This window comes from Stegodyphus dumicola, chromosome 11 (genome assembly GCF_044657685.1).
Source record: "Stegodyphus dumicola isolate Sdum_Otavi_A_Nest chromosome 11, ASM4465768v1".
NCBI lineage: Eukaryota > Metazoa > Arthropoda > Arachnida > Araneae > Eresidae > Stegodyphus > Stegodyphus dumicola.
The window spans coordinates 28,890,719-28,902,741 of record NC_140778.1 but is presented as its reverse complement, the minus strand read 5'-3'; the positions used below and the strand labels follow the sequence as shown (position 1 = coordinate 28,902,741).

General features: G+C 31.1%; 1 protein-coding gene across 1 annotated transcript; it reads left to right on the top strand.

The window, feature by feature from the left end:
- Window positions 1-1,625: 1,625 nt before the first annotated feature.
- LOC118179708 (uncharacterized) lies at window positions 1,626-11,460 on the top strand. Its single transcript, XM_085826257.1, has 5 exons — window positions 1,626-2,663; window positions 2,739-2,969; window positions 3,130-4,897; window positions 7,631-7,743; window positions 10,017-11,460. The coding sequence occupies exons 1-3, from the start codon at window positions 1,626-1,628 to the stop codon at window positions 3,526-3,528; spliced, it is 1,668 nt and encodes a 555-aa protein (XP_085682383.1). The 3' UTR covers window positions 3,529-4,897; window positions 7,631-7,743; window positions 10,017-11,460.
- The last annotated feature ends 563 nt before the right edge of the window (window positions 11,461-12,023 follow it).

The following is a 12,023-nucleotide window of genomic DNA, read 5'->3' as shown; positions in this document are numbered from 1 at the left end:
ATAAGCGCATTGTGACGCAACCCTATCATTTATTCGAACATCAACCGCATCTTTTGTATTCGCATATAAACCGTATCATTCGTATTCGTATAGCAACCGCATCATTCGGACTCGAATAAACCGCATCGTACGACAGATGCGAGTAACGAAGAGATGCGAGTAACGAAATGAATTTGTGAGTACCGAATCGGTACTTCGAGTCAACCGATGTACCCGTTACTCAGTAACGAATACATGCGGTTTGCTCCAGCTGTAGTTTTAAGACGTTAGTCCGCTGTAATTGTTGTCTGACGTGATAAGTTTTGTTTTCGTTGAAACTGATTTTATTATTTGAATAATTACCGCAGTTATAGTTTTTTTTAATGAAAGTGGCTGTTTTAAAACTATGATGTGACTCTTTAATTAAAGTTTACTTCATGCTGAATTGTAATTCATGCTGTTTAGTATTCAAAGCTTGAAAGCCGATTACTTTTTTTCCGTGTAAGCTTAAGAGTTGTAACTAAATTTCTAACGTATCATGTAACTTCTTTAAGCTATAAATCATTGGGTAGCTACTGTACAAAAATTTCAGGTAGTCGTAACATACCATATGTGACACAGTTTTACAAATTCCTGTTTAAACATGTTTATGTGATCGGGCAGGAAGTCTTATTTTTGTGAACTATAAGAAATAAATTTTCAATTAAACATTATTGTGAATGAAGGCATTCTTAAAGTGTCCTAATAGCAAGCACCAGATACGTCACATAAATAATTTGTGTTTATCCTTTTACGAAGAAAAATGCGTATTTACATCAGGCATGAAATGCTAGAATAAACCAACTTAAAACTACTTTTACCGAAATTTCTGTTTAGCAGCCAGTTTTAAATTCCTTCAGAGGATGAAATTCACGAGATACGTAGCAAGTTATATTAAGAATGTAATACAGTTATCAATATAGTGCAAATTGCCTGTTTTAGGAGGAGCATGTTCTAGGTTCAGGGTTTGTAACAAAGTAACAAATCATGTTGAAGAGGTAATATTTAAAACAGCACATGCATATCCATGCTCAACAAAAGCCTCGTATGTATGAAATTTGTATGATGTCATTTAGTAAAAAAACCACTTAAAAGATGCATATATTAATTCAAATTGGAAAGAAAGCTCTTATATGTGAGGTATGTAGACATTTAGTTAAAAGACTAATTCAGACAATCATCTGCTTATTCTCACAGGAGAAGAACCTCATGTATGTGAAGTATGTAAGAAATCATTAAGTCAAAAGTTCAGTTTAAACATGTATGTGCTTACTCACGCAGGAGAGAAACCTCATATACTCGTATGTGAAATATGTAAGAAGACATTTCGCCAGAAGGGTAATTTAAACAGCCATATGCTTATTCACACAGGAGAGAAGCGTCATGTGTGGGAAGTATGTAAGAAGTCATTTACTCTGAAGGCTAATTTCAATGCTCATGCACGTATTCACACAGTTGAGAAACCTCATGCATGTAAAGTATGTAAGAAGTCGTTTAAACGGAAAGAGCATTTAAACACGCATATGCGTACTCACACAGGAGAGAAACCTCATGTTTGTGAAGTATGTACGAAGTCATTTAGTCAGAAGTCTTCTTTAAACACCCATATGCTTATTCATACAGGAGATAAACCTCATGTTTGTGAAGTATGTAAGAACTCATTTAGTCTGAAGGCTAATTTAAATGCTCATGCACATATTCACACAGTTGAGAAACCTCATGCATGTAAACTATGTAAGAAGTCGTTTAAACGGAAAGAGCATTTAAACACGCATATGCGTACTCATACAGGAGAAAAACCTCATGTGTGTGAAGTATGTACGAAGTCATTTAGTCAGAAGTCTGCTTTAAACACCCATATGCTTATTCATACAGAAGAGAAACCTCATGTTTGTGAAGTATGTACGAAGTCATTTAGTCAGAAGTCTGCTTTAAATACCCATATGCTTATTCATACTGGAGAGAAACCTCATGTTTGTGAAGTATGTACGAAATCATTTAGTCAGAAGTCTGCTTTAAACACCCATATGCTTATTCATACTGGAGAGAAACCTCATGTTTGTGAAGTATGTACGAAGTCATTTAGTCAGAAGTCTGCTTTAAACACCCATATGCTTATTCATACAGAAGAGAAACCTCATGTTTGTGAAGTATGTACGAAGTCATTTAGTCAGAAGTCTGCTTTAAATACCCATATGCTTATTCATACTGGAGAGAAACCTCATGTTTGTGAAGTATGTACGAAGTCATTTAGTCGGAAGTCTGCTTTAAACACCCATATGCTTATTCATACAGGAGAGAAAGCTCATGTTTGTGAAGTATGTAAAAAGTCATTTAGTCTGAAGGCTAATTTAAATGCTCATGCACGTATTCACACAGTTGAGAAACTTCATGCATGTAAAGTATATAAGAAGTCGTTTAAACGGAAAGACCATTTAAACACGCATATGCGTACTCACACAGGAGAGAAACCTCATGTGTGTGAAGTATGTAAGAAGTCATTTAGTCTGAAGAGTAAGTTAAACACTCATGCAGTTATTCACGCAGGAGAGAAACCTCATGTTTGTGAAGTATGTACGAAGTCATTTAGTCAGAAGTCTGCTTTAAACAACCATATGCTTATTCATACAGGAGAGAAAGCTCATGTGTGTGAAGTATGTGAGAAATCTTTTAGTGAGAAGTCTAAATGTAGTAGACACATGCTTATTCACACAGGAGAGAAACCTCATGTTTGTGAAGTATGTACGAAGTCATTTAGTCAGAAGTCTGCTTTAAACACCCATATGCTTATTCATACAGAAGAGAAACCTCATGTTTGTGAAGTATGTACGAAGTCATTTAGTCAGAAGTCTGCTTTAAATACCCATATGCTTATTCATACTGGAGAGAAACCTCATATTTGTGAAGTATGTACGAAGTCATTTAGTCAGAAGTCTGCTTTAAACACCCATATGCTTATTCATACAGGAGAGAAAGCTCATGTGTGTGAAGTATCTGATAAATCTTTTAGTGAGAAGTCTAAATGTAGTAGACACATGCTTATTCACACAGGAGAGAAACCTCATGTGTATGAAGTATGTAAGAAGTCATTTAAACAGAAAAATTATTTAAAGAAGCATATGCTTAGTCACACCAGAGAGAAACCTCGTGTGGGAAGTATGTAAGTCATTTAACCAAAAAAATTATTTAAACAAGCATTTGCTTAGTCACACCAGAGAGAAACCTCATGTGTGTGAAGTATGTAGAAAGTCCTTTAGTCAGAAGTCTCATATAAGCAGTCATATGCTTATTCACACAGGAGAGAAACCTCATGTGTGTGAAGTATGTAAGAAATCATTTAGTCTGAAAAGTAATTTAAACAAGCATATGCTTATTCACACAGGAGAGAAACCTCATGTGTGTGAAGTATGTAAGAAATCATTTAAACAAAAGGATATTTTAAACAAGCATATGCTTAGTCACACACAAGAGACGCCTCATGTAAAGTATGTAAGAAGTCATTTGGTCTGAAGGGTAATTTATACCCATGCACTCATGCACATATTCACACAGGAGAGAATGCTCATGTGTGTGAAGTATGTAAGATGTCATTTAATCAGATGAGTAGTTTAAACAGTCATACACTTATTCACACAGGAGACAAGACTTGTGCATAAAGTATGGATAAGTTCATTTTTAATAAAGAATTATTAAGATATGCATATCGACAGAAGAGAGAAATCTGTCATGTATGTAAGAATTCATTTGGACAGCAGAATAATTCAAAAAAATATTTGTTTATCTAAGCAGAAAAGAAGCTCTTTTGAGGAGATGTTAAATTAGTATCAACATTTTATTTATCAGTGTAGTAAAGATTTGTGTACACAGCAAAGAAATCTGATTTTTTGCGGTTAGGTCAGTTTGAATCACAACAGTTGTCAGTATTAATTGATTGGAGAATTCTTCTTAATAAGAGCCATTCAGTGGCAGAATTTTAGATTTGAAGGTAAATTGGGTGTTGCTGATGCTGTGGAGAGGTTTTTTGAATTGTCATTTGATACTAATAAATCATAATCTAATTATTTTTTTAAAAAGCAAAAAACTATATTTATGCAAGTTTTTACCTCAATTGCATTTTTAACTAATGCTGACTTGAAGCTACATTTGCTTATCTATCCTATCTTAAAGAGTCTAAAACTGCTTATACCAACCTTGATTGAAGAAGCTGGAATTGTTGTTTTGTTCAGAATATGCCATGATGTGTTTTGTGTTTCTTCCACCTTTTCGGAAATTTGAATTTTTGACCCTTGATATAACTTTTCACAGATTTTCGTATCGCTCATATTCAGTGCTACATCTGTTAGCTAGTTAAATGCACTGTAGTGAACATACGATTGTTACCAATTTGACATACTTCTGAGATGCAATTCTGGAGCAGGACTAAATGCTTCATCCTATATGTGTACTGTAACTTGTATCTTCTTTGTGCTGAAAATATTTCAGAGTTTAACAATCAAAGCTATTGAATTAATGATAGAAATGCCTTTCTTTTACCTGTAATGAAATAATATATTAGGTGATTTCTTTTTTGTGTTAAAATACTAAAGACCTGCAGTCAAATTAGACAGTTCCATTTTTTTACATATTTTTCATCTAATTAAATCTATTATGAGGAAATATTCTCAGTATGACTATCCAGCTGCATTATCAAATGTCTCGAGTGTATAACATTCTAAAGCAGTATACAGTTATTACATATTATAGTGATAAAGGGAAATGAGGTTTTGTAAGATAAAATTCTTTCAAATCCTGAACATATCAAGTAGAGCAGTTCCGTGTGTGTAAAGTACCTAAGAAGACATTTGAAAAAATAAATCTGTATTGTGGTATTTCTATGCAGGTAAGAAACTCAAAATATAGTACATATATATTCAGAAACTAGATAGAAGTTAGAATTGGTTGGTCCCCCCCCCTTTTTTTTTTTTTTTTTTTTCTTTTTGCGATTCCTTTTTTATGCTAATATCGGTGCCAGGAAGGCACAATTTTAAGATGGTCGCTACATACACAAAACCAAAATAAGAAGTCGAAGAATTGCACAAACCTGGTGTCCATGTACATATCGCTCTATTTTCACTTAAGAGAATATTGGAGAATTACACAAACTAGGCATTGTGCACTGCCTTAGCTTTGTCCATGTACACATTGATCTATTTTCATTTACGAAAATCAGGATGCTAAAGCAATCAAAGTTAAAACAATCATGGTAAACAGAAATTGGGTTTCATCGCCAAAATTGAAGAAAATTTGTTGCTAATCGGAGGGCACCAAATTCTACACTAGAGCCAGAAACTGTTCTATGTTCTTTAAGCAGTGTTGAAAGAAACTTGATTTTTAATTTGCAAGAGTTGCACACTTTATAAGCATGAACATGTGTGTACAATTTAAAAAAAAAAAAAAATCTTCACTTATAACTGTATCATTCTTCTTGGCAAAAATCATCATTATAAGCATCTCGGCATAAAAAAGAAAGTGTCTTAAATGGTTCCCATAATAATGCAAATTCGGAACGGAATAGAAACTAGCGATATATGGCACTTTGCCACCATTTTTATAATTTCTAATTCAAGGAAAACTTTTTTCTGGAAGCTATAAGATGTGCTTGTAAAGCAGGACTCTCATAGAAATTTGCTGTGTTACTTTAAAATTTTATTTCATGGAATTTATTGAAGTAACTTTGCTGTTCTTCAACCTGTTGATTTAATAAACTGTATTTTTTAATAAAATTATAATCATAAATGCTCTTTTATAGTTTAATTAGTCTTAAGGGTAAAATGGTAAAAAATACTAAAATTATGAAGATATTAAATTAAAATTTTTTCGGCAGTTTTCAGATAACCGGCGCTTGGCGAAATTTCGGATTTGTTTACATCGGAAGTGAGCGTACGTGCGCCAGAATATGGTAACCCTGATAATTGTTGTAACCCACACAGGGAATTTTCCTGAAGGAGGAAAAGGGAAATTTTCTGTTTACTTTTCGAACATTACGGTAAGAGAAAATAAAGTTTGAAAATCGCAAATCATTATTAGTTCATATTTTCGCAAAACGTTTGTGGGGTTTTGGGAGTTAAAAAATAAAGTTTGGAAGGAGGAAAAGGGAAATTTTCTGTTTTTATTTTTCGAACATTACGGTAAGAGAACAGTTACTTATAGTATGTAATTTTTCAATGCAGCAAATTATTATTATTAACATAACAAAAAGTTCAGCTTTTTTAGGTATTATATATGTTATAAATATTGCCATGGCCATGAAGACAAACTGGGCAAAGTTAAAATGAAACCAACAACAACAGCATTTAATTTATTATAGCTTTTTTCTTACTTTTACTAGAATTCTAATGATAAAATGATTAGTGTATTTAAATACATATTAAATGAAAATATTAAAACAGATAAGGAGATGCATTAAATATCATTTGGACTAATTTAATTATGTATTCTTACATATATAGCTATGCACATTTAATTTTTCTCAATAAAAATAATTAAGCTGTCCTTATTATTTTTATATGTCTATACATTTTTTAACTCTGCACATAGCTACTCAGAAAGAAAGATGTATGAGTAGGATATAAGAAGATAAAAATTATTAATCTTCCCTTCAAAGTCAAATGGATATAGCTGTAGTATACGATTTCAAAAAAAGTAAATCATTAGAATATTAAGCTGAAAATATAAGTCTGAAGCAAAGAGATTTTTCTTAAATTCAAACTGTGCACAAAAATTTTCAGACGCATTCAAACTCTGAACTGGAACAAGTTAATTTACTGTTGTGGAACTAATATGAAAATAATATTGTTGACAGTATAGTATTGTACCACCAAAGAATTTATGCTGGGAGAAGAAGCAAAGCTTCGATGACACCACAAAGCCAAATGATAACTGGCTTAATTTTTACTCTTTTTATGCATAAAATGTCATAGTTGTTAGTATCTCGTTAAAATGTATTTTCTAATAATATAATGATTTGCAAATGATGGAAATTTACTTGTCATTAAAACATTTTGTTCTAAACATGCTTATCAAAGAAGTTAAAGCTATTCCAACCTATCCCCCATATTAAAGTCTTTTTGATTAAATCAGGTTCATGTCTAATGCATCAAAAATATAAATAAACCTTCTTTAGTATTTCTCAAACATCAGTTCTCATGGCTTTAAATTGGATGCAAGATTTATTTCACAAAGTTATGTTTTCACTTATGGGGCAAAACTTTTAAATTTGTTATTTGAATCTGATACATTAGTCTTTATTTTAAAGAATATATTGTATGTCATATGGCCATGAAGGCAACCTGGTTAAAGTAGAAATGAAATCAAACTTTCTAATTAATGTGATTTGAAGCCATTGTTCTATGCTTCGAGGAATATGTTATATGGTAAATACTGTATGTGTGCTCATGTTTTTCCTGGAAAGTGCATAACATTTTTTTATTGAAATAAATTACCAACTTAAATCTATTGTCATGGCAATTAAATTTTTCTGAAAGAGCAGGATTATTTATAAGCCGAGTGCTAAACCTTTATATTGTTACCCTGATCATGAAATTTAAAATGGTGATTTAATTTCTTTTTTCAGGTTGAACTGCCCTTCAATGAAAGCTTTTGCTCGATGAAAATGAAAGCTTTGTAATAGCAATAAATGGGACTTTTGTGAACTGAAATCTGTTAGGCTTTCCAAAATCCAGAAAGGTAAAGTTTAACTTTTTATTTAAGCCTAATGTTCTTAAAATATATTAGAATATCCATAGGTGACATTTCATTATTGTTTAATAAAGACACCATAACAAAATAAGCTGATTGAATCGCCAAATTTGTAACTTGTAACTTTTAAATATATCCAGACTCTGTCTGCTTTAACAGGAAAGTAACATACAGTGCATATATAGTAGTGTTTTAATTTTCATTTATCATTTTATTCTGTTTTAAGTATGAGTTCAGCAATGCTCCAACATAAGGTATTCCAATTTATATGAGCTTGAAGTCATACAGCTCCTTATTTTATTTTGCATATTTATACTTGTTTTGAAATTGTCAATAATTCATAAAATGCTGATGAACAACACATTACTATGCCTATCTATAAGAATTAGCTTTAATGAAATAAGAAGCATCAAAGTATATGCTAATTGCCCTAAAACTCCATACTCTTCTTCAAAACAGTACTTCAGTTATAATTGTGTTAACAGACGATGCAGTTGTTCAACATTTTTATACACTGTGCTGTTACTTTCATACTTTGGTTCAGGAAAGTAAATGGGATTTGATATTCTATATTTCTCCTTTTTTCCCCTCATTATAATTATGAATTGAGTTATCAGAAAAGAATGATTAATTTTATGAAACCATTAGCATCAGAATAACTTCATTTCTTGCACATGTACTTTTTTTTTCCAATGGCGGGCGCTTGCCTATGCCTGCATTGGCCACGCCCAAGGCCAGATATGGTGGTCTCTTTATTATGGAGGCACCTAATAGGCATCCCACCTTTGCCTCTTATGAAGGGACAAACAATTTACGTCCATGCCTTGTCCGTTATTCGAACCCGGGTCCCTCAGTATTGTACTCAGGCTTCCCTAACCACTATACAATCCGGGCAGCTATGAATTTACTTTAATATGCTATTTTGTATCGATACGTAATAGGAAAACTACATTTTTTATTATGTATTTTTTAAAACAAGTGCTTTTTAGTCATTGGTTCTATTTAACTAGAATTCACATGTATTGTTTTATATGCAAAATAAATACGACCCAGACTAATTGGGATCTGACTTCAGAGCTTTCACTCGTTGCATCTGTCACATAGCTTCAGAGCTATAACTGTGTTATATTTAATCTTTAGTACTTAAATATTAATTTGTTAAAGTTAAAAACTAATAAAGCTGAAGAATGTAAATGTGATATATTTCTTAACAATAATGTGCAGTAGTCCCTCTTTAATAATGGTTTTGATTATCTGCAGACACTGAAAATTGAGAAAGTTATGAAAATTAGATTATTTTGTTGAATTCAAATTGGCCAAATGATAAAGATATACTTGCATATAAATCACTTCTGCATATGATTGAAGCTTTACAATATGTGCTTGTTAACTTCAGTTGTCTATAGTACTATTATTATGACAGTTTAACACTGGATATTTGCACCACATTACCTCAGATTGGAACTATAGGATAAAATGTAGTTGAAAACTTTGGGAGGTTATAAATGAAATAAACGCAGAAGAAATTAACTCAAGCCATTACCATTGTGAATGAATAACAGAGCTGCTAGAAAATTTATTATAATTCAGAATTAATGTTTAATACTGGCAAAGAGAAAGTGAACAGTGTATTAAGTCAGATAGTTTGCACAATAGAAATATTAACTGAAATAAAAAGTAACAAAACTATAAATTTCCCCTCATTAATTATGAATATTTTTATTCAGTTATGTTTCATTATTAAACATGTTTTATATCTGTATCCTGCCAAATAGACTAGCTGCATGGAAGTTTTCATAATTTTCTCTATGTGTGACATGAATTTATGCATCCAAAATGCTAACCTTTGTATGCAACACTCGCTCATTTCTAATGCTTTAAAGTCTCAATACCATGAGCGTAGCTAGAGGGGGGCAAGGGGGGCATCTGTGCCCGGGCGCAGAATCCAAGGGGCGCCAAACTGATGTTACAACATTTTAGAATTAAATGTTTTCCATTCTTGGCAAGCAGTAGGGGGCGCAAAATCTTCAGTTGTCTCTGGGCACTGAAAACCCTAGCTACGACTCTGCCCAATACTCGTTTAATTTATCATTTGCAGTATCAGTGTTGTTACACTATGAGTATTACTAATATTTTAATTCAGTGCTGCTTTTTAATTACTTTAACATTTATTTTATTCAATAAATAAATTAACAAAAATATAAAATTTATTGTGAATTGATTTTGTAATTATTTATGTTTATAATTTTTATCCCTTCCAGCTGATTAGGTGTGCAGAAGCAGCAGACTTGTAAATGTGAAGGAGCTATTTGCTTAGTTATGCAGTAAAATTCACCACCCTGCGGCAAGCTTCATTTTAGTGTCATTAAGCTGTGAACAGTCAAGCTAACCATCTTCAGGGCAAGTGGCTGCATCAAGCAAACCCAGTGACATTCCAAAGAGGAATGTCAGTCAAAATAAAAACTTAATACCTAAATCTCGGAAAATCAGACAATTAGCCACAAATCTTGTGATCAATTTTCCAGTTGCTGTGCTTAGTGCCATAAAGTTAGATGCCAATAAACTGAAAAGCTATGGGAGGTATTCTATTGGACCCTTTAATGAAATCAATTTAAAGCAAGCTTATCATATGATAAGCAAAATGATTGCATCATTGGATATGAAGACTATGGTAATAATTGCATTACTGGGTATGCAGGCTTTGGCCAAATGTAATATCTCAGTATGCTGCGACTATTAAAATTATAACTTATGTATTATTACTTCATATTGGTCATATTAGGTTCCAAAATGGATGCTCTTTTTATATAGAACAATATAAATGTAGAAAATCTGAGAAGTTAATTTTATATGGAAAGCCTTCATGCAAAATTAATAGCATCTTGTTAATTTTATATATGTTTTGTGAAAGTAATTGCTGCTGAATCTGGAATTAATGCATTATCTGAGATTTGAAACAAAATTCGTTAAATTAGAAGATAGTGAAGTAGATAAATAGGAAATGAAACATGAAATTTATATATTTAATATTGAAATAAATATCTCAGTAAAGTGGCTGTATGTAAAGTATAATGATGCAATTTTTATAATTTTTTACTAAAATGCTAAAATTATGTGCTATGAAAATTTTATTTTCATTAATATTTATAATTTTTCCCTCGCAAATTTTTATCCAAGGTGTCTATGTTTTAGCTATTTTAGATTTTTCTGTTTTAATGTTAAAAAGGTCTTCTTTATCAGCATTAAATTAAAATCCATCTCATAATCATTTGAAAACTAAGTAAATTTCATTCTTTTCAATAGTTTAAGAATATTTTCATAAAACATAATTATAGAAAAAATGAACTGATACATTTATATTTATATATATGTAAAGAAAAAATTTTTAGAAGGATCCTTTTTTCTATACCAGAAACATTTCATGAGCTGTAATATTAGTTGACCTAATATGTAAAAGGAATGTTTAATCAGATTATTTTGGTTATGTTTTTATAAATATCACTGTAATTTTAAAAGTTATTGAATTTCAAAGTGAAAGAAAAAGCTATAGTTATTTCAAGATTCTTTAATAAAACAATTCTTTATTCCTGTATTCTCATATGAAAATATTCTGTACATTTAACATAAAATTGTATGCATGTAAATACATTTTTTAATTTATTATTATTATTCTGTTAGCTTCAATTTTATTCTCAATAAATTTGATACATGTATTTAATATTCAGCTAAGTTTTATTAGCTGTGACTTTAATTCAGGACTTAATTTCTAAGATTAGAAGTACCGGAGTCCTATGGAAGACTGTCAGCAAAGAGGAACAAGAGTAAATAAATAAATAAAATGACTATTAAACTCATTAATAATTTTAAAATTAAAGTCTTAATAATTATCAAATTAATTATAAATTGTTATTTAATCAATAATTATTATATAATTAATAATTTTATAATTTAATTGTAAATTATTAGATAATTAATTATTATTTATTGAAATAATTAAAGATTAAAGTAATTAAATAATTAAAATTAAATAAAATGTAAAGAGATAAGTTAAAATTTAATATGCGGTTTTTAATATAATTTTATTGTTAAGATAAAATTTCTACTGAAATTGTTATTCAATTACATAAAAGAAGTGCCACAGTCTTCTTTATTCAGGGCTCTGGTGCGTTCTGGCTAGAATTATGATTTATTACAGAAACTAAGAAGCACCGGAACCGAAACTCGGTGGGCTCCGGCCCAGTTTAAGCTCTGATCGTAGGGGGAAGAGT